At 38.5% G+C, this 24,563-nt stretch overlaps 1 protein-coding gene across 1 annotated transcript in view; it reads left to right on the top strand.

The window, feature by feature from the left end:
- Positions 1–24,563, top strand: part of LOC120425861 (guanine nucleotide exchange factor DBS-like) — a 135,319-nt gene that overhangs the window by 57,352 nt on the left and 53,404 nt on the right. The window contains exon 7 of the mRNA XM_052709335.1: positions 6,056–6,235. Within this exon, the coding sequence (XP_052565295.1) occupies positions 6,056–6,235 (180 nt within the window). The remainder of the gene's footprint in view (positions 1–6,055; positions 6,236–24,563) is intronic.

The raw sequence follows: 24,563 nt of genomic DNA, 5'->3' as shown, positions 1-24,563 counted from the left end.
AGTTGACTTTATAGCTGTCGGCCACTGTTGTTAGTACCAACCACAACACACGGAGAAAAAAGAGTTCCCAAAATCGTGAACAAGCGTTCATGAAATTGGGAACCACGAACAAAGTGTTCAAATTTCATAGTACGTTTATCTAAATCGTACCATGGGATTTGCACACTTTTTTTGTGGTTCCCAATTTCATGAACGCTTGTTCACGATTTTGGGATCTTTTTTTTCTCCGTGTAGTGTCTTCCTTTTAACTATAAGGACTTCGCCGCCTTGGGATCCTAAGTGTTTGAGTACAGCACGGAGCGACGGCGCCGCATACCCATATTTAAACTTAGAATTTGAGAGCGCCTGCCGCGGGATTCGAACCAGCAACCACTGGATTGTGAGTCCAGTGCACGGTCCGATTGATCCACACGGGCGGGTCCTACTACAAATCCATCGGTTTCTACAAAAGTACGACCGTCGCACGATATCGTCTTCGGTGAAGATTGTTTTCGCTTGGTATCACCGGGAATGCGAAACTTCTTCCGGATAAGATGGACTCCACGAAAAATAACGTGTTAAGAAGCCACGAAATATTTAAACAATTCTGGAAAGCAAAGTGTTTCGGATCGCTTTGTTCTTTGTTATCTCAAGCTTCAAGCTGGAACTGGAACTGGAAATGTCTCAATCAACTAGACCAATGAAAGCAAAGGAAACACAGAGCTAATTTCCTGACAGAATAACTATTTAATTTCCATATCTGGATTCACAACCCAATTGCACACCGGACCCGCCCGGTACTTCTCCAACAGTTTCCAAGAACGAGGAGTTCAGATCTTTTCTTTGCGTACTTGCAACATAAACGACCTTTGCAACAAACTCGCTATCCGGAAACAGTCTGTTCACCAACCAGCGTCCAAAGAAGTTCAACATAAACGTAATCAGTATTATGACCAACCCCAGCTTGAAATCCCGCGAAGATCGCTCCTTCTCTTGCTGAAGCCGATCCTTACTGTGGTACAACTTATGGAGAAGATTTGTACAGCGACTGAACAGCCTCTGATCACGGCGTAGACTCCGACAGCGACATGGTTTCTTTCTTTTTTGCTTGATAGATGAGTCACGGTTACTGAAGATCATTCGTGTCCCAGCAGGTACTGAAAGCGATAGATCCTCGACTAGCAGCGTGTTGTTATCGATCATGGTGATCCGGAGCTGCTCCGATTGGTGATAACTGCAGCCTTTAGCTATTTCTTTAAAGTTTGAATTTTTTTCCACGCATCGATTTTTCAGGACATTGATTGCAGAGAAGTCAAGGCTCATGGATACGGTGGTGTTTCTACACAACAAAACCATTTTCACACTCAACGTTTCCTCGAACAGATAGACAAACAAGCTCGCCTTGATGCAGTCCGCGTCGAATGAACCGTAGAAAAGATCGAACAGGTGATTACCCCTACGGGATAGCATAAACTTTCGGAGCTCCACTGGTCTTAAGCCGACGGCCATGAAGGACGTCGCGCAAAGCTGGACATCCACCGGAGACGTGTGGTCACAGACCGCAAGCTGGCAGAACAAATCTGGTGGGGATGAGCTAGTTACGATGGCTTTAACGAGAATCCACGAAACAATCGGAATCCACCAAAGCATGGTGTTGACCTTGGGTGGTGTGATTGAACGAGTTACAGTTTTCTGTATGGCGGTGATGGAATGAGGACAATAATGATAAGATGATTAGAGTCATTAATGTGGATCAATAATGTCTACGATTAATTGATTTTTGATTGACGAGACAATACATGGTTGGTTGATAGCGTATTTCACTTTAATGGGATCAAAAACCTCTTCTGAATTTTCTTCTGTTTTCAGTCGACAGCGGTACGATAAACGTAACCCAAACTCCGCTTTTTTTTAAACTTCCAAACTCCCTTTTTCAGCGCTTCAACAATCAACTTCGAGATAATCTTGTCCTTAGCCCAATTTTTAACTCCATCGACCTATAATCGAGATACCTCAGAATTGCTAGCTTCCTTTGCCATTCTATCCACGAATATTCCATCAAAATTAATCACGTACACAATGCTCGCGATGCACTTGTACTCCGGAAACCTCCTCGTCACCCACCACCGCCCAATTACGTTCCCCACCAATGAACCCACGGTTATGGCCACCGCAATCCGCACATCCCTGGCGGATCGTTCCGCCTCCCGTTGAATGAGCTCCTTGTTGCGAATCATCCAGTTGGTGTACTTTTCGCAGCTATTGAACCGTTTCTGGTCGCGACGTACGTTTCGACACGGGCACTGATTCTCCGGGACTTCTGTTGATGCGTTACGATTGGTGAAGAACATCCGTGTTCCGGACGGAACCAGCGGGGACAGATCTTCGATAAGTAGGGTAATGTTATCGAGCACGGTGATTCGAAATCGTTCCAAGTGGTGGTACCTGCAGGTTTGAATCGTTTCAGGGACGATCGTGTCTCGTGTAACAAACGGAATTTCCAGAATATTCTTCGAGCTGAATCCCAAGTACGCATCATTACTTGCGTTTCCGCATTGCCACATGATGATTATCCCCAAGTGATTGTCGTTAAGATGGAACATCACTTTCAATGTAACACAGTTTTCTTGAAATAGAGTGTAGAAAAGATCAAAGAAGTGCCTTCCCCGACGTGATAGGCCAGTCTTACGAACCTTCGTTGGTCGCAGGACAAAATGGAACGGGGTCGTGCAAATACGATACAGCTGGGGCTGAATGTTCACCGAAGTAAGGTTGCACATCGATACCTGGCAGGGAGATTCCGGTGGCGAGGATAAACTGATTGTTCCCGTTAGGATCACGAATAGAAGACCGAGCCACCAGGGAAAAGTCATGATGGTGATCTGACCAATGGAACCAAAGAATTTGATATATTTTGCGGCAATAATCAGTGGAAGCGTTGTGGTCGATAATGATTATATGTATGACGTCTAATCAGAGTAAATGACTGTGTTAAATTTTGTTACTAAATAAAGCCGTTGGCAAAACTAAATCACTTCACCGAAAATGTTTAGGGCGGGGGTGCTCAAAGTTTTTGAATGGCGGGTCAAATTTGAAGCTCAAATGAACCACATGGGCCATAAGAGAAATATATTTTTTTTAAATTTCAATCTTTAAGACTAATTTTCAATTTTCAATTCGGTTTTATTTGTGAATAATCAAATTACAATTTGTACATATTATGAACCTAACAGAGTTTTTGTGTTCATTTCAGCTGTGTGTTACGTCTTAATTCAGTTTAGAGCAATTATTACTGTGCATTAAAAAAGCAAAATATTAGAATACAAAAAAAATAACCGTTTTGTACAAAAAACTCTCCAATCATTAACCAATTCAGAAAATGAAAAATCAACATAAATATTTTCATCTGCTTTTCATTGCAACTTTCGTGCCTCAACAATGATGATTTCACAAATATGATGAAACTTTTAAAGTTGTATTTAATTTTTTTTTTAATTTTTTTCAATATATATTGACACAAACTTTTTGAAAGTGTGTTATTTATTTTATTCCTGCAATTTTAAATTAAATTTCAACAAATATTTGATGTACATTTTCACATAACTTACTCTTTTTAATCATATTTAAACATTTTACACAATATTTGTTTCATATAATCGGGATCAATGTTTGGATTTTCCATATTTTGATCCCGATTATACAATTAGTTTTATATTATCAAAATCTTAAAAGGTTCACAAAATAGGCATAAACTAAACCATAATAGTAGTTTATACAACCAGTTGCAAAAAGAGGTTTTTTTTCAGCACGAGTCGTACATTTATCCAACGAGGTTCACCGAGTTGGATAAATACGAAGAGTGCTGAAAAAATTAAGTTTTGCAACGAGTTCCTTCCAACATTTTTTGCAATTCCAAAAAACACACACTGAGTGAAATTATATGTCAAATTTTCATGTATTTTGTCAATAAATCGTTTAAATAAAAAAAATGTTGAAAAGTGTTACTTTTCAGCATTTATTTTGAAAAGTGTTTCTATTAGATTCTGTTATTTTTAGTACAGAAAAGTAGGCTATTTCGTCGTTCAAGAATGACAGGAAAAGTAAGTAGTTTCACGACGGAATTGCAAAAAATCATTTTTGCAATTCCGTCGTGAAACTACTTACTTTTCCTGTCATTCTTGAACGACGAAATAGCCTACTTTTCTGTATCAAAAATAACAGAATCGAATAGCAATACTTTTCAGCACTTGTTTCGAATAGTAACACTTTTCAACATTTTTTTGATTTAAACGATTTATTGACAAAATACATGAAAATTTGACATAAAATTTCACTTAGTGTGTGTTTTTTGGAATTGCAAAAAATGTTGTATGGAACTCGTTACAAAACTTGATTTTTTCAGCACTCTTCGTATTTATCCAACTCGGTGAACCTCGTTGGATAAATGTACGACTCGTGCTGAAAAAATCCTCTTTTTGCAACTTGTTGCATAAACTACTATTAAAGATGATCCAAGGGCCATTTTACATGATCATTCAAAATGCGGCCGCGGGCCACACAAAAATGACCTCACGGGTCACGTTTGGCCCGCGGGCCATACTTTGATTACCCCTGTCTTAGGGTCATTGGATAGGTCTTTTAAATGCCTTTCTAAACATGTATGGGTAATTTTCTCTACCAACTCACACGAAATCGGGAAAAGTTGCCCCGACCCCTCTTCGATTTGCGTGAAACTTTGTCCTAAGGGGTAACTTTTGTCCCTGATCACGAATCCGAGGTCCGTTTTTTGATATCTCGTGACGGAAGGGCGGTACGACCCCTTCCATTTTTGAACATGCGAAAAAGAGGGGTTTTTCAATAGTTTGTAGCCTGAAACGGTGATGAGGTAGAAATTTGGTGTCAAAGGGACTTTTATGTAAAATTAGACGCCCAATTTGATGGTGTACTCAGAATTAAAAAAACGTATTTTTCATCGAAAAAAAAATCACAAAAAAAGTTTTAAAAACTGCCAAAACTTTTTTTTTAAATCGCGATATTGCGCAATTCCCACTAACTCGGACTTCGCACTAAATTATTGCTACTGATCGCACTATTGCGACTTGTCAGACTGGCTTGAGAAGTTTTGAATTTCCTCAAAAATGATCAAAGCGAGCCGAGGTTAATCGCTTGTTTTCCAGCTGTCACTCGCAGTTTTAAAGTGCGAAAATCCAGTTTGGTGGAAACTGCGACTGGAAATGTAAATAAACAACGAGCGGTTGCCTAGTTTTGTGAGTTCTTGTTGTCAAAAGTGCGAGAGAAAACTGCGGGCAAAATCCAAGTTACAGTGAAAGGATCAATAACTCGTGATGTTTATAAACAAACCCCTTATGTTTATATATCAAAATTTTTGTAATTGTAGCCCAACATTTCAAAAGGGCACATAACTTTTGTAAACAATAGTGTATCCCTTTCACTCAAATGACAGTTTACAGAAGGTGTGAAAGGGACACACTCTTGGTTAAAAAAGTTATGTGCCCTAATGAAATGGCAAGCACAAATTGTCTGCTCTACAACTTTGTAGAACATAATTACACTCTTAAAAATAACCATGCAAAGTTTGAAAAAAAAACACAAAATTTTAAAATGAAAAATTTTGTTCTAAATGAAAAATGACCTTTCTGGGCTAATCTAGATTCGAAAAATACATTAAATTTACTTTAAAATGACATGTTCCAACATTTTTACAGTTGAGTTACGGAAAATGTTTTTTTTTAAAGGAGTTTTTAAAATTTTATTTGTTTTTTTTTTTCGATGAAACATACGTTTTTTCGGAATTCTGTGCACTCCATTAAATCGGGCGTCCAATTTTACATTAAACATAACATAACTTTTGAAGTACTTTTCTAAACATCATAGCACAGACATTTGTTCAGAATTTATTTTTGATAGGTATACGTGAAGGTTTGTCTACGAGATTGAATTATGGAGTTCATTTTTGAGTGATTTTATAGCCTTTCCTCAGCAAGGTGAGGAAGGCAAAAATATCAATTGATTTTTTATGGGACATTCCTAGTAATAACAAAAATCTTTTTTCCAGGTCATCCAGCGAATCGACGACGTGCAGCTGATGTGCGACAAGCGGTCGACGACGCTTAAGAAGCTCGCGCTCAAGCCACCCCGACCGGTGCAAACGGTCACGCCGGAACCGGCCGTCCCGCTGCAACCCCCGGGCGGAGCCCCGCACCCCATCTTCCGCACCCGGAGGTCGTACAATAAGGTAAGTTTGACATTTTGCATATGTAATTTCACGTACATTTTAGATAAACAACTCAGAGTTTAAAGCGATCTTGGTAACCTGCGATTAAGCAACTCTCTTCTCAACGCCTCCTACGTTTAACGACCCTTACGGGCTGCAATTGGGTAACTCTGATCAATGACACGTGCAGTCATTAAAGACTTTCATTCTCTCACGGCGCCAACTATTCCTCTCGACTGTTAGCGTTTAATTGCGAGCTGTCGTTTTTCCTTTATCGCCCAACAATTATACTATTCATACTCGCACACCGACTTAAAGTCTAGTTTAGTGAGTCTGTTTGCATTTCCTTTTCCATTGTGATCCATCTTTAGAGGCCCGGGCGCCCGATGTATGTAATACTAATTTTCCCCTAATTTGCCCTGCGAGCCTTGGGAAAAGTTGCGCAATGCTTTCCACGCAAATTACAAAATTGCAATGACTCGGGCGATTAAAATCCGAGGCCCCGAAAAGAGCAGGATGGAAGCGGGCCCTCTTTAAAAATCCAACTGCATGACTTATCTTTTTTTATATATCAAACCATTTCTTCTTTTCTGGTTGAATCACAACAATCGCACAGCGAACCAATTAAAATTTGCCTCAATTTCGGCCCGAGTTATTGAAGTCCGGCGCAGTAGGCTTATCATTACGCGTGGCGTTACGCGACACCTTCTGCTTTTTCTCCTTCTGCTGCATATCGATATGCAGCTCGCGTAACGCACTTTGAAATCTATTTAAAGTAATGTGTATCACGCACCGTGCGGCGGCGTGTATGGCTTTGACGAAGTTATGGAAGATTCGTTGCAAATTACATTATCTTAATCCACTGACTGATAAACATAACACGAGAAAGCATGGTGCAAGAGGGAAAGGAGAAGAAGCCATTACAGCTAATTTGCCTCACATATGTAAACGTGAACGAAATTTGATCGTAATTTGCACTAGCCTACTATTATTTTATAATTTTTCCCCTCCCACCTACAAAAAAAACTGATCAAAGTGACCCACCCAGAGCAGAGGCAGCAGGAGAAATTATTGTAATCACCAAAGTCGCCCGCATCCGCCTTTTTCCGGCGTCGCGCAGTAGGCGAATTTTTCCTGGTCTGGCCGGGCGGAAAGATGTTGCGCAAAAATTTGGTTTGCGCGATTTTCCTGCCTCGGCGATGCAATTTGAGAGGAAAATTTGGCTGCAGAGGTTTTCTGGTGGTTACGTCGGAAATTTGATTATGAAGCTTCTTCGGAGAAAAGGAGGAACTTTTGCGGTTTTGGCGAAACTTTGATTAGATTATGGAATGACACCTTGGTTTTTGACCGCTAATTTTTTAAATTGATTTCAAGCAAGTTGACTCGTAAACAAAAAACATCGGTTACGGATCTCTTTGAAATTTGGTACGCAGAAAAATATCACGAAGAATAAAAAAACTAAATTTCAAATTTCAAGCCAATTTTATTGGAAATTCGGCTCTGGTCAGAATCGCGGATCATTACAGTTACGTTACTATCCAAAAATTGCAAAATATAAATAAATTTATATAAATGTTTTTTCTTCAACCTTTTCATCTGTAGTTAAAAAATGCCAAAAATGTAAAAAAGATTAAAAAGTCCCAACTTGATTAAAATACATAAATGAATATTATGCAATGTATTGTGAATAGTTTTTGATTGATTTTAGAAGTGTCAGTCATTATTTTTTGCACCTGATTATTTAAGGCAGGCCTGCCCAACGTCCGGCTCGCGGGCCGGATCCGGCCCGTGAAGCCATTTCATCCGGCCCGCAACGGCTTTTCATAATAATTCTATAACCGGCCCTTAAAGCTGTTCATGAAATATTAAATAAATGAATTGCTTGTCTGATTGAAAAAAGTAAGCTTGGGATCAAATTTTAACATATTATAACAAAATTCTTCATGTTTGAATTTAATTCTTATAATTTCTTCACTGATATTTTTAAACTGAAATATGGTGCAAGAAAACAATGAAATAGATTTCGTAAAATTGTGAAATTTATGAAAAAAACTTGGATTGTTATCTAAAAATATACAAAATGAAACTTATTGATCCTTGCACTGTAACTTGGATTTGACCCGCACTTTTATCTCGCACTTTTGACAACAAAATGTCCAAAAACTAGGCAACCGGCAGTTGTTTATTTACCTTTTTTAGTCGCAGTTTCCACCAAACTGGACATTCGCACATTAAAATTGCGATTGACAGGTGAGCAACATCGGCTCGCTTTGATCATTTTTTGAGAAAATTAAAATTTCCCTAGCCAACTTGACAAGTCGCAATAGTGCGATCGATAGCAATAATTTAGTGCGAAGTCCAAGTTAGTGAGAATTGCGCAATAATTTAAATTTCTTTTAGTTTCAACTGTGAATACTACGAGAACGCACTTTGGCGCAGTCTCAGGGCTTAATCGATGGCCGGTAAGCTGTCATCGAGACAAGGAGGTTCTCCGATAGTGGAAATATCACATTTGTACAATGAACCGCTACATATGTGATTTTTCCCTATCTTAATGGGGGTGCCAGGTTAGGATGCGGGTTTTTAAAAATTTAGTTTTTTTAGAATTTAGGATTTTAACTATAAATATCAACTTTTAATACTTTGCCTTTAGTTATTTAGGGACAAAATTAGTAACAGTGAATTTAATAATTCTATCAGAATCGGTGATTTTCGTTCAAGTAGCATAAAAACCATTATGATTTGTCAAAATTTCCGTAGAGTCTCGATCAATCAATAGTGGAATGATATCGGACTAAGTTCGGTGATCTGTTGAACTAACGGTTGTCGGATTATGATTGTATCGACCATTGTTGCGAATCGAGGATCTACTTAAATTCTGACGATCAAATGGTCGTCTCTATTTCAATTCACGACTTGTAAAATACGAACTGCTATTTTTTTTTTTTTTTTTTTTTTTTCAAAGAAGCCAGACAGGTTTTACAAGAAACGTTTTTTTGGCTATTAAAAAAAATGTCGGGGATTTGAGATAAGAGTAGCTTTCGGATATGTTACTCTAAATCTTGTATTCAATTCAAGTTAGGTAGTTATCCGCAAATGAAAATTTGGACTTATATGAATAATTGAACATTTTGGACTTATGAATAACACACAACTGTGCATTTATCCTAGAGTCAGATCCATACAGCGTCAGTGTTTATTTGGTCGAAGTGTACTAATTCATTGGCAGATCTGATTCTAGTTGTAATGTACAACAAGACTACTGACGGACGTGACAGGACGAGGGCCCAGTTTAGAGGTTTGACATCAACGATGTGCGGCTGGATCACCCTCCAAAAAAAAAAAAAAAAAAAAACTGTGAATACTACACATTGAAGTTTTTTTTCTATTTTTTATTATTTCTTTTTAGATAAATAACTAAGCAAAAACTTATGTATTTTTCCAGAACAACTTTTCTGTATTAAGTTTTTTTTTTTAAAAGCTTAAAAAAGCAAATTATTCGTACTGAACGCTGAAAATATTTTAAAAATATTAAAAAATGTCTCATGTTTTCATATTGATTTAATACATATTTTTAAAATTTTATATTAGGCTGGTACAAATATTTTTAAAAGTTTTTGTCACCCCCCCCCCCCCCCCCCCCCTTCAAAATTGGCCCGAAAAATCAGGGGGCAAAAAAAATATTTTTACAATAAACTTCAAAATTTCAATGAAAATTCAAGTGCAACCAGCTGAAATCAAATTAAAATACATTCTTCTGCGTTTAAAATCATTTTTGGCATGTTTGGGTTTATTAAAAAATCTTAAATTTTTTTGAAAATTTTCGATGCAAAATCTTTTTTTTCGATACAATTTTTATTTTTGTCAGATCTTAGATTTTTTGAAAACTAGAGATTGCAAAACAACTGAACTAGTGTAAAATGTATTTTAAAACACTTTTTTCATTTAAATGTGAAGACTATGGCTTGTTATTTAAATTTTTATATTTTTTTATTTTTTTGCCCCCCCCCCCCCTTTGACCTCGTCCAGGGCCGAGGGACAAAAACTTTTTTAAATATTTGCATCGGCCTTATCTGTGTTTAAAATCGTTTTAAAATATTTTTTTCAAAATATTTGATAAAGTTGTACATTTTTTTTTTGTAAAAGATATTCGAATCCAAATTGTATTTGAATACATTTTTTCTTGCCTTACTGATTTTTTTTTAATATTTTAATGTTGAGGAAATTAAACTTTAAAAAATGCAACGACCATTAAAATTTGAATGGTTTCTCATTCCCTTGTGGACCATCATTCAGTGAGGTACTCCTGGATATTAGCTCCTGAAAAGTGCTTAAAAAGTGCAAAAATGCCTCACGGCAAGAAAAAGAGGCGGTCCTCACCAGCAGGATCGGCAGATTTGAAGAAGCTAAAGAATGCCGAAGCGCTACCTGCAAAGCCAGGCAGTTTGAGCAGGGACGCTCAAAATTCGTCTGGAAACCAGTTCGCCACCCTCCCTGTGGACGTGAGCGAGAAGGAAGAATTTGAACGACGGGAAAAGTTGCCACCCATTTTTGTGAAAACATCGTCATCGGATTCGGTGCGAAAGTGGCTGACCGGATTTATTAAATCTGGCGCTTTACGAGCTTCCATTCGCTTGTGTGCTGATGGACTCAAAATTCTGCTACCTACCAGAAAGGATTACAACTACGTTCGGGATTTCCTGAACAACACAAAGATTGAATACTACAGCCATGACGATCCAGGTAAACGCCCCATGAAACAGGTCCTCCGAGGCCTGTACGACATGGATGTGAATGTGCTGAAAGAAGAGCTCAAATCTCTGAAGTTAAACGTGATCGAAGTCTTCAAGATGAGGAGGCACAACAAGGACATCAAGTATCGTGATCAACTGTACCTGGTTCATCTCGAGAAAGGATCGACAACGCCGTCTGAGCTGAAAGCAGTTCGGGCAATTTTCAACATCATCGTGTCTTGGGAACGTTATCGTCCAGTGCACCGTGACGTGACACAGTGTTCGAACTGCTTGCAGTTTGGACATGGTGGAAGGAACTGTTTCATCAAGAGTCGTTGTGCAACCTGCGGAGGTGAGCACAAAACTCAAGCTTGCGAAACAATCAACGAGAACATTGAAGCGAAATGCTTCAATTGCGGCGGCGACCATTCTACCAAGAATCGAAGCTGCCCAAAACGTGCTGAGTTTGTAAAAATTCGGCAGCAAGCGACGACGAGGCACCAACCAAATCGTCGCAAAACACCACCAACTTTCACGGACGTGGATTTTCCTGCTTTGGCGTCACCAGGAGCAGGATCTGTTCGAGTGGTTTCAAATCTGCAGCCATTGCCGTTGAATCAGCGGCAAAGAGTTGCAGAGAATATAACACCTCCTGGCTTCAGTCAGCAACCGAGGGAAAACCAACCAGCATCAACGGGTGAAGGCAGCAGTGACCTGTTTTCACCACAAGAACTTTTGAACATTTTCATCGAGATGACAACAACACTGCGTGGTTGCAAAACTCGCCAGGATCAAGTAAGAACGCTTGGAGCATTTATCTTAAAATACAGTTCGTAGTTTACTCGTTCTAGTGATTTTAAATAATTCAATGAATTTATTTTTTATTAGTATTAAGTTAGGATTAGTTTTTAAAGTGATTTTTTTTTCTTTTTTGCCCAAATGTATTTGATTCAATGCAATAATGTAAAACAATTTGAAGTAAATAAAATAAATGTGAACAGTTAATAATCAAACGAAAAATACAACAAAGATGAAGAGCATTAGGCCATACCACTTAGCATGTAAAAGAAATGTAATTATTATAAGAAAGTTCAATAAAGAAATATTTAATTTAAAAAAAAAAAAAAAAAAAAAAAAGAATGGTTTCTCTTTTTGCCTTCCTCGCCTTACTGAGGAAAGGCTATAAAATCACTCGAAAACTGAACTTCTCAATTAGACCTCCTAGACCCACCTTCATGTATATCTATCGACTCAGAATCGAATTCTGAGCAAATGTCTGTGTGTGTGTGTGTAGGGATGTGGGTCTGTGCACCTAAAAATATGCACTCGATTATCTCAGCACAGCCGATTTGGACCGTTTTTGTCTCATTCGATTCGTCTTGGGGTCCCATAAGTCTTAATTGAAAATTATGAAGTTTAGTAAAGTACTTCAAAAGTTATGCTAAAAAAACAATTTTGACTAAAGTCCGGAAGATTGTAAAAAGGGTGGTTTTTGTAAGAAACCCCAGCATGATATACATTTTTAGAAAGGTATTTTCTTTCCAACGCGACCAATACATTGAAGATCTGACAACCCTATCAAAAGTTATTAGCAATTAAGTGTTATTTATGCACTTTTTGGAAGCCGGATCTCAGATATCACGATGAAAACTTTGTCCGGATCTATCATGCAACCCGTCGTTGAACAGGTAATCAAAAGACCTTTCCAACGCGCCCAAAACATTGAAGATCTGACAACCCTATCAAAAGTTATAAGCACTTTAGAGTTATTTATACACTTTTTGGAGGCTAGTTCTCAGATATTTAGATGAAAACGTATTCCAAATATATCATGCGACCTATCTTTGGATAGGTAATTTAAAGACCTTCCCACGAGCGTGTCTATTTTGGATAGCATTACCCTTTGAATGAGAGGAAGGCACCAACCACCTAAGGGTGGATTAAGTAACGTTTTTAAATTATATCAAGGTATTAAATTGAAATCGTCAAAAACAATGACTATATAATTTAAAACCAACAAAAATTAAAATTTGTCATATAAACACAGTTTATCACTCTTTTCAACCTTTATCAAATGGTAGTTCGGGCCCGCCACTGCTTCAGAAAAATCAGATATTGCCCGCAGGGTCAAATGGTTGGACACCCCTAATTCAAGGGAATTTTTTGAAGGGAAGATGGATTAAAAATCTCGCATACTTGCCTCGGTAATTTTTGGGGTCATTTTTCCCACTGTGCAATGCATTTCAAAATATTTACAATCGATTTTACAAAGTTATTCAATGACAATTTCATTTTAGTATATTTTTTGCCCCCTTAATTTTTATGCAAAAAAAACTCGGAGGGGGAAGGAGAGCGGGTGTCAAACTTGAAATAAAATGAATATATTTTATTTTATTTGTTTAACTTGTGTTTTTTCTTGTTCTTGTACCGGAATAATATTTTTTTATGAAAATAAATTTCTTTTTTACTATCGAAAATACGGCCATAAATAGTTGCATAATCAAATTTTGTAGAAAATTACCTATTTGATGAAATACACCGTTTTTGAGTTAAAAGCAATTTCAGGTTAAAATTTCTGTAAAATATTTGTTTTAAACTTCTCTGAAGAGCTTAGTAAGTTTTCTTATATTTTCCTTTTTGAAGTTTTTTGATGGGTCAAATGACAGCTTCGGACATTCTCAAAAATATTTTTTCTCATTGAAAAAATGTGAAAAAATGTGAAATTTTCTTCTAATTCAGTCATGCTTTTGAACGGGTTCTCCGTTCGTTCAAGTTCACAAAGCAACACGAAAAATAACAGCTCTGAGAACGAACGCTCGTCTCTAAGAAACGTTCGTTCAGTAGGCTTTTTTGAAACGAACGGAGAACCCAGTTCAGAACTTCAACATTTCCCTTTGATAAGACCTCAGTAGACTAGCTAAACTTCATGGACTGTTAATCATCCGTTTACATATCAGTACTGCTAGCTTAGTGGTAACAATTCGGTTTAGAAATCATTAGTAGTGAGTTCGAATCTCTTTTTTCCTGAACTAGAAAAGCAATGATTTTTTTTTTAATCACGGTGGCAATAATTTTTCGTCTCGATTTTAGTTAGGGTGCTTTTTGCTTTTTAAGCGGTATATGCACTTCGGAAGGAACCGGTCAAGAAAAAAATCAAATTGGCAGCAGCGGCAGCTAAAGCAAGCCAAAGAGGGTGAAAAAAGCCCCAAGAAATCGCTCCCTCTCCTTTGTTCTGCTGTTCGTAAACATGTTTCTTGACCCTTTCCTTCCGATCTGCGTACTAGCCATTAATCGTTTCATTTAGTCTCCCTAGCCTCCCAGCTGAAGTGTCCCTTGATTGGTATAAAATGTAATTTCAGTTGTCGTCATAAAGTTGGTACCCAACCACACAAAAAAAAAAATATTTAAAAAACTGAGATTCGAACTCACTTCCTTCGAATACTGTTCATGCATGTTACCACCGAGCTAACTAAGCTCTGTACAAATCATTCTACTGAATGTTTATTTAAGTTTAACAGTTGCCATAGAGAGCCTTTGGCTACAGGCGGTTCACAGAACGCGTTCCAAACTTTGAAGAGAACGGCACGAAAAAGTGACGTTCTGTTTTTGGAACGAAAAGCAATGGCTCCTGCGCGGTGGGTTCAGTTCGTTTTGAAGAAAGAGAACGAACGCAGAACGGGTTCCGTTCAAATTGCATGACTGCTTCTAATTATAAAAAAATCGATATGATCAAACCAAGCTTTAACATTTCAAAAGGGATTTATTTAAAAGCTAATAGTAAAAATTATCATAAGAAAAATTCAGAATTCTTTGGATTTTTTTTTCTTTGTTGACAAAATATCCTGTTCTGTTATTTCGGATGACGAATAAAATCATCTATTATTCTTGATAACAACGAATAACCCAATCTCGGTAAAAGTTACCAAAATTCAGTAAACAACAACATGTGTTTATTTGTTACTGCCATTGTCATATTCAAAAATATCGAAAAAATTGCAATGTTGAAATCTTTGAATTTTTATTTTGGACATTAATTGTATCGGAATTGCAAAATAAGGAAGTAATCTATTTGCATTTTTTTTAATAGGACAAGCTTTCGTAAAATGTACGAAATCATCAATCATGACCATGATTTCGGCGACTAAATTTTTATTTTTTTAAATCGTAGCAGATCCTTAGGCTCTAGATTGTTTGTTTACACTTCGTTTTTAGCCTATAACAATTGTTTTGCTTGATTTCGTTTCTAAGGTGACGTAACAGAAGCGTCATCGACAATTTGGATTATTTAAAATACACATTCTTGTGCTCAGATTTTTAAAGAAAAAATATTGCAAAACAAAGGTTTGAATTAAAAAAAGAAAAATATAAATTAGACCGTTTTATGCTTTTATTCTACTCTTTTCAATAGAATTTCTCAATTAATTAATCAATATATGAAAAAATGAGCCTCATCGTACCCAAATTAGCGAAAGTTGACCAAATTCCTGCCCCCGACCACAAAATTTCAACAGCCGAAATCGCGTCGAAAGTGGTCAAGCCAAGCCTGCACCGATTTTTCCAACGATTCGTTGTCGCAAAGTGGCCGTCGACGAGCTCGCGGGTTTCACGCACGGCCGGGGGGGGGGGGGGTCATTAGCAAATTAGTGCCCGAATCTAGAGCATCATCGCTATGCTGTCGGCCATCTTGGATCGTTTATCGGACGGCGATTATCGCGCCACCCGCCGCCAAATGTGTGATGAAGATGGCATGCAAAATTACGAGATGGCCGGACCGGGCAAAGTAGGCCACGTGGCAACAATTTGACTGGAGGAGGGGCGGAAGGTAGGCAAACTAACCTTGCACGATCGGGGATTTGGAATTAGTGCAAATCCGGCGAAATGAGGGGGGAAATGAGTTAACCTAAGTAAAAACATTTAAACACAGTAGTTGATTGCGAGGTTGTTGATGTTTTTTTTGCCGGCTTGCTGCGATCGCTCGTTGGAGGTTGGAAGAAATGCACTCGTTATGACTTGTGGAGGCTAAAGTGGGTTTAACAATTTTTTTTTTGTTGGAAGCTGGATCGTGATTTGGATTTGTGTGGAAGAGCAGGAAACAGGTCAACAGGGGTGGTTTGAAATTAAACCAAATGAATGAAAAGTAGGTTCGAAGAACTTCAGTCACAATGTTCGGCAAACTTGCATTCGATATTTCATCTGATATAATGGAAAACATACTATTTATTGCAAAATATCCCCTACAGTAAATTGATGGGGTTCCATTAACAAGTATTTTTTCAAAACAAACATTTCCCACAGTTTGGCTTTCATGACGTGCTGAGATCATCTCTCCATCAGCGAGCCTATTTCGTCACCTACCCACAGTCGACTTGCCAAAATACATCAGAACGAATTGTATTAAATTTTATCCAAAATACCCATCTGTCATTGGTTTACCGGGTGACGCAAAGTCTTGTTTGCGTGCCGTAACAGTCGACAACTCGAAGCCGAAGACACCAGGTAATTATAGACTTTGGCGATCGCTTCAAACTTTTGCTACTTCGCCTAAAACATGCAATTAAAGTCGCATCTTCGGAGCCCGGCGCGGCAACATAAATGCAGAAAAGCAAAGTACTGGCTGCACACCTGTCACTCGACCACCTTCGCCTGCTGCGATGACCGGAGCGGAGAAAGACGGTGGTCGACCATAAAAAAAAATACTCAAAATAATAAAGACGGACACGCCGACATTAGTGGGCCCCACAACAACATCAACATTTTCGTTTTGTGAAGTTTGTGGCTCTGTGTGTCAGTCAGTCACTAGTCCCAGTCGGGTTTTTGGCAAGCTTGTCGAGAAATGATGTCACCCGATTGTGACGTAAGCGACGACGCCATCTTTTCCCATCGGCCACTAAGCGGCATCTGTCAACGCGTCGTAACCTAACCTCATCTGAATCACTTAAAGACGCGGTCACGGAAGGCCGGATCGAGGCAAATTACCATTCCGAAAAGCCCTGTCTGGTATTTGGTTGGCTCGAATACCGACAGGTGGCGTACGATCGCGCGTGCCAATTTGTAACATATGGCGAATCTATTTTGCAGGTTAGAAAACCGCAGATCACATTCGTGGGGGCTCAATGTGGCATTAGGTCTGATGATCGACCACAACAAGTGCACCGTAAATTTTGTGGTAAACAAGATTATTAGTTGATCTCGGTTTAGCGTGCACTCGTTAACGTCCGCGGACAAAATACACGCTGATGTGAGTTGAAGTAAATTTCAAGTTCCCCAATTTCTGCTACTGTTTACATGTTGTTTTATAGCTCAACTTTCTTACGTTTAGCTTACTCGAAATTACTACTCGTTACACCCGTTGTTGGTCGACATTGACTCACTGACTGACTGACCGGGAATCGAACGGTTTGGGAGAGCCATCTTTCGAGGGTTTCTCCAAACTGGCAGATCTCTTCTTCTTCATTAGCCATTTATCAAAACTTGGCAACTTTCGGCCAAACCACCATCATTAACAGGTGCTTGAGGCGATTTCTTCTTTTTTTGAAAGAAGGTGCTCAATCGTTTATGCAGATTTGCTTTGTTGTTTTGCTTTTTTTTATGATACCTCATACGAAGTTTATTGGTGGGTTATGATGGTCAACAATGGGAGGGGGTCTTTACCAAGTTGGTTTGTGGGTTAATCGGGTGAAGGTCTCCGTTCAAGTGTTGATCATTTAAATATTTAGGAATCATTGGTCAATCACTGCTGAGTATGTATCAAAACAAGTGCTTTCCAGTTTGCCATCATTAGGAAACCAATATTTTGACGGACATTTTTCTCAAAATTTGGCAACACTGCCAAAGATTTTTTGACTTTATTGTTGTAATTCTTGAACTTTTTAAAATCTAATTGATTTTTGAGCGATATAAAATATTGTAAATCTCAGAGAATTCCCCCTCTAGAAGAGGGGTGAACGACTCTTTTACGCATGACTGAACAGGCGGGTCCTTTTCCTTTCTCCTAGTCCCACATCAATATCGCCGGGAATCCTTTCCAACACAGGTGCCTGCTCGGCTGCTGCTCGCCTGGTGCAGCAAAATCGCCGAATTTCACGGTTCACCGAGCATGCCCTAGCAAATCGGCGCTCTGGAATGTGGCTACCTCCTGCCGGGAGTGCGACCCTATTACGGAAGCAATTCCTTTTACGCCTGACTGAGCATTTGACGGCCGGTGACACAATTTGGACTCGGATTTGACGGTGATTTCTCCCTTCTGGGTCAAGATGAATGCCGGTTCAAGGATTTTCGAGGTCTTGTAGGTCAGAAATTGGTTTTGCATTTCCTTGTTTCAGAAAATTCCTTTATTTTATGGCGCGAAAATGCTATTACATTTTCAGCGCATGCGCCTGCTTGGATCGGTGAAATGTTTCCCACGAAATTGTGAAACGTTTCAATCTTGTTCACCAGCTTGTCCAATTGGTTTACGATCTCCTCGATGTCAGAAACAAAAGTAAAAGCGTTGTGCTACATTTTCACTTGCACTTCTTCAACATTGTACTTCTCGGGTCGGGTTGCCATTTGCCGTTGGTGTTGTTGTTACGAATTCTACTCCACTTTTTTTTTTCTTCTTCCCCGCCACTCTCGCAAACGCGAAATGGACATGTTTGAAAATGAAAAATTGTTTTCCCATTAGCGAAATCATCATCTCGTTGAGAGCGACTCAATTCACACATGCCAAACGAGCTGCTGCTGCTTCTGCGCCTCGTCTTCTTGGCCCCACTCCAACTGGTTCATTATATTTCGATGAATCGCGATGGATGGATCACATAAGTGGCATTAAGTATGCTTTTCTTCGACCCGTGGGGTGGAGCCTTCTCCAGACGATTCTCAGACGTTTAACGTCGATTGTTTATGGTTTCAAGTGGGATGATTATTGCTCCATTCTTTCTCATTGTTGGGCAAGTGGCTGATTTTTTTTCCGTGTAATTACGATTTTTTTTTTTAAATTTATTTGATTATGAATTCTCATACGGTATCTTGACATGGTCGCAGGTATCAACCAGTCCCCTAAACCCCATCATTACGAAAGCTTCTGTTACACGATAAGAAGAGAAATTCTCTCTCATCCCAAGCACCGCTCATCTTTTGTTACAGCATCAACAAATTGCAAATTATCACCCCGCGGGTTTCGTATAATTGTCAACCGACCCTGTACCGTTGCACCGGCAAGATGCACCCGTTATGCAGCAGCACAGCTAATCGGGACTGCTAAACCGAGCTGTGATTAGTAGGCTGGGTCGGCCAAGTGACAAAAGCCACCGCAGAGTTCCGCATAGCGCTGTCTGCGATTGTCAACGCAACGCTCTGACATTGAGGGTGATTCAGGGCACCCTTGGTTAATTAATGCGATTAGTCGGTGAAGGGGATGCTGTTTTTTTCCTTCAAACTGTTCTTTGCAAGGTGAATCTAGATCGGGAGTGTTTCTCGGGTATTAGATTTTAATTGCTGGAGTATACTGTTACACTGTAATGGAGGCGTAAACTGTACAGGAATTGGACTCTGTCACTTAAAATTGTGTAATTAGACCAGCTGAACAGTTACTGTGAAAAAAAACTAGTTGAATGATTGTGTCATCATTTAAAAAAATCTAAAGTTTTTTTTAATAAAGCCGATGTAAATATTTTTCAAAATTTATGTCGAATCCCCTTAAAATTTGGTATGAAAAATCAGGAGGCAAAATAATTTTTTTTTTCTAAAAACTTCAAAATTTTTAGGTAAATAAAAGTCTAATCAACAATCTTGAAAATGTTTTATTTTATTGATCCCTAATTAAATCTCCTGATCTCTTACAATTTCAGATTCAGATTCAGATCCATGATAAGAGTTCAAAATTAATCCTGACAGTTTTTGCCTTCCTCACTTTACTGAGGAAAGGCTTTAAAATCACTCGAAAAACGAAATTCTTAGTTTGACTTCCTAGACCCACCTTCATGTATACATATCGACTCAGAATCAAATTCTGAGCAAATGTTGATCAAAAAAAATTGCACTGGATTATCTCGGCACTGGCTGAACCGATTTGGACCGTTTTGGTCTCATTCGATCCGTCTTGGAGTCCCATAAGTTGCTATTGAAATTATACAGTTTAGTTGAGTACTTCAAAAGTTACGTTAAAAAAACGATTGTAACAAAAGTCCGGAAGATTGTATAAAGGGTGGTTTTTTTGTAAGAAACCCCGTCATGTTATACATTTTTAGAAAGGTATTCGCAAGATCTTTCCAGCGAGTTCAAGAGATTGCAGATCTGACAACCCTATCAAAAGTTATAAGCACTTAAGTGTTATTTATGAACTTTTTAGAGGCCGGATCTCATATATTTCGATGAAAACGTTGTCCGGATCTATTATGCGACCTGTCGTTGGATAAGTAATCAAAAGACCTTTCAAACGAGTTCAAGAGATTGCAGATCTGACAACGCTATCAAAAGTTATAAACACTTAAGTGTTATTTATGAACATTTTAGAGGCCGGATCTCATATATTTCGATGAAAACGTTGTCCGGATCTATCATGCGACCTGTCGTTGGATAGGTAATCAAAAGACCTTTCTAACGAGTTTAAGAGATTGCAGATCTGACAACCCTATCAAAAGTTATAAGCACTTAAGTGTTATTTATGAACTTTTTAGAGGCCGGATCTCAGATATTTTGACAAAAACGTTGTCCGGATCTATCATGCGACCTGTCGTTGGATAGGTAATTAAAAGTACTTTTCAACGAGTTCAATAGATTGAAGATATGACAACCCTATCAAAAGTTATAAGCACATAAGAGCCGTGAATTATGAAGATCTCAATACCCAATCTGAGGGTATGAATAATGAATCAAGTTGATAGAACACTGAAAGGTCCGCCCTTTTGTATCTATTTTGGAAAGCATTACGCTCTAAATGTGAGGAAGGCACCAATCACCTAAAGGTGGATTAAGTAACGTTTTTTTTCTCTAATTTCGCGCGAATTGACAGTTAACGGTTGAAATTGGACAATATCTAAAAAAATCGTTAATATCTTTTAACAAATTCATTGCATTTCGATGTTCTGTAAACACTATTTAAATGTGTGCTAGCAAATTAGGAAGCAATTCTGCTTAACTTAACCGAAAAATCGATAATAACGCCTTGCATTTCATCCACGCGAGAGGTGATGCATACCGAATGCTTCGAACGCGTCGTGAGGAATGCCCCGACTGAGAGCTGCTCTTCCATCTCGACGCTCGACGTTCGATGAAGATTCCTGCGTGATGCAACATCGAGATTGACGAGATTCGGTCGACATAACACCATTCAGCTGCGTTCGTCGCCTGACGCGCGCTCAGCTCTCCGGCCCGAGAACCGGCTCCTGTGTGAAGTAGGTTCCATTTCTCCTTGACCCATTTTAACGAGGGGGAAAACTCAATCGCAATCGAAAGGGGACCACCGTCCCTAATCGCATCGACCTGATTCTGTCGAAACGCACAGCAAAGTTGGCGAGCTCTCGAAAGTGGGCTAGAAACGTTGCAAGTGACGAACCTGTTTGCTCATCGGGGCAATTACAGGTGGTTGAGTTGCGTACACGTTGCAGAAGAATCCGGTGAAGTGGGAGCATCATCACCGACACAACCAGATTGGGAGTCTCCGGAGAAGGAACAGGTTATGATGTATGATTATTTCGATGGGCTCTTTTGCAACGATTACCTTTGGCCAGAGTTGAGTGGGGAATGTCGTTCCAGCTCAAGCTGGGTAATTGTTACGATGACACGATTATATAAAAACGGTTATCTAAGTTGGTCCTCGAAGGAGGAAATGTGTAATTCAGTGGGATGATAGGAACCCGTTGTTATCACATCAACGGGAAGAGTGATGGTTTCCGATTTATGTCAATCTTATGGTAGATCAATTGATAGGTTTGGAAGCAGAATTTATGTCTTAATAATTGGAAAAAAGTAGGTCAACTTTTGAAGTTGTATGAGAGTTTTAAATTTAATATTACAAATTGTGATTTCTTGTACTAAACCCAAACACACGGAGAAGCTCTCCATGATCTAGGTTACGTAAACAGTTCTCATGTGTTTGCACTTGGCTAAGAGACGCTTATCGCACAGTTCCCGCCCGTAAATAATGAAATATTACCCAATTTTAGCACACCTTAAAAGTGCCACTAGAAAAAAAACCCAAGTACGACCGCTAGATTAGCTTCTTGCAGCAGCGATCCATCAAGCAGCTTGCTTTTGCATCTTAATTTGCTCAGCGCAAAAAAAAGTGCCTAACCCCTTCCCCGACTAACCCACGGAAGGAAAACGGTTATTCTAACTGTGCCTATCTACCTGATGATCTTCGCAGCCTCTCCATTTCAGAGTCACTGGTCAAATGCGCGCAACCCGGCCAAATTGGTGGTTATCACACGTGTGGTGTGCTCACCCCTTAATGATGATTCACTCTGCTCGCAAAAAGAACGAGGCTAATGAAAATTTGACCTACAGGTCCGCCCTTCACCACCTCGCGATCGAACCAATTTATCTCTCGGGAAGAGGGCACTTGCCGCCGTGGAATACCGTTCGATAGAGACTATGACGGCCGATACACAAATTAACCTCGTCGAGATCGAACTCGCGGCGTGGAATCGCCTTCCTTTCTAAACGCGACCGCTTTGGACCGCTATCCGGCAGTTGGCCCCGTTTTAAGTACCTACTGCCACACACAAGTGCGTGGTTGGATTCTGTCTAGCTGCACAGGGAACCGTGATGGGGACGCCCCACTGGAGGGCCCAGCACTACCTGGGGTGAGGAAGCCAGTGGGCGCACTGTGGTTGCGTAATTTTCGCTTTCGCGGTCTCGAACGTGAGTTCAAGTTCCACAATTGGAGAAACGGAGGAAATTAGTGATTGTAACGAGGTTGGACTACTTTTGAGAAGTCGACATTGAAATTTGCTGATAAATTAGATAAATTAGACTATTTTAATCCATTTGAGTATGAAAAGGCTAATCAAGACATCACAAATCCTTTAAATATTCGTTGATTATGATGGCATGCATTTGACACAGATTTTTAATAATATTGCATAACTCAAAAGATTTTGAATTAATTCTGACTAAGTATATCAAACAAAAGTTTACATCTAACTTTGAACAACAAACAGGCTTATCAAAACCTTGATATAAACTCAATATGAAAAGAGAGTTTAATTTCAACGATTATGGCCAGCATTAAGTTATGATTTTATTATATTTTGTCACATTGCTTGAAAATTTGGAGAAACGATTCCAACAAGAGTTTGTCATAGCTTTTTTTGTGGTAAATTCAATAAGTTCTTCAAAAAAAATCCAAAAGTTTTATTCTCTTGAACATTTTTGTGAGTACAGTCCAGACTCGATTATCCGAAGGCCTCGGAAAAAATTCTCTTTGGATATTCATATCTTCGGATAATCGAATCACGAATAAAAAAAATTTCGATTTCTTTTTTTTATGCTCGAGCTTAGGTATGCCCATAAACTACTCTAGAATGATTTAGAATTTTAAAATTCAAGATGGCGGCCAAAATGGTGGCGATAACAGATTATATTATGCATTTTTAAATTTAAAAGGCAATCAAAAATTTGAGTTTGACTAAAATGAGGTCGCATAACTCGAATTAGATGTTAAAAGTAAGATATAAAATGAAAATATTTTTTTTGTATTCATATATTTTATTTTTTTTTTGTATCCGGATAATTGAGGCTTCCGTAATCAAGTCTTGACTAAATGGGTAAATTACTATAGAAAAATAGTAAAACTAAATTTTGTACAAAATTTAAACGTTTTTAACTTTCTACACCAAAAAAACTTTTTTAAGTATTGAAAATACGAGAAAAAAATATTGAAGCTGCAAAAATATGTTTTAGGAATTTCTCTTTTCAAATGTTTCGTATAAGAGCAATTCCATGTCAAATAGGGAATCGGTTGTACCCGACCCTCTCCGATTTCAATGAAACTTTGTAGACATGTTATTCTAGGCATATATAAGCCATTTTTGTGTATATGGAGTCAGTTACACTCGATAATGACATTTGAGAAGGGCGTAAGTGTTTTAAATATTTTTGTATTTTGTAATTTAAATATTGCTGTATCTCGAAGCCGTTGCATCGTATCAAAAAGTGGTCAAAAACAAACTTGTAGGAAATTTGACAAGCTTTCCGGAAAAAAATACACTGAAAGAAAAAACAATCCACTTTTATGAGATTTTTTGATTTTTAAGTTTAAAAGTCAAATTTGAAGGTGAGCCCACGATTTTTTTTCGTTCAAAATTTTTGTGAGAATAGCCTAAGATGTTACAAAAAGACTCATGAAAAATGCAGGATGGAGCAACTCACCTAAAAAAATACAAAAATCATTTACTGAAACTGTTTTTTTGAAAAGTGCTCTAAACGTCAAAATTTTCAAAACTGAATACGGGAATCGATTCTCCAGACAATTTTAAATAAAAGTCTCCATATTGACCACTGTCCTAAGTCCAATCCTTGTGAAGTTACAGCGGTTTTAAAAATGAAAATGTTGAAAAAATAGGTTTTTTGATGGTTTTTGGCAATTTCTATATGACAGACTTGATTTTTCAGTCTCAAAAATATTTTTACCGGAA

This window comes from Culex pipiens, chromosome 3 (assembly GCF_016801865.2).
Source record: "Culex pipiens pallens isolate TS chromosome 3, TS_CPP_V2, whole genome shotgun sequence".
NCBI lineage: Eukaryota > Metazoa > Arthropoda > Insecta > Diptera > Culicidae > Culex > Culex pipiens.
This window is presented reverse-complemented; position numbering and strand designations above follow the sequence as displayed.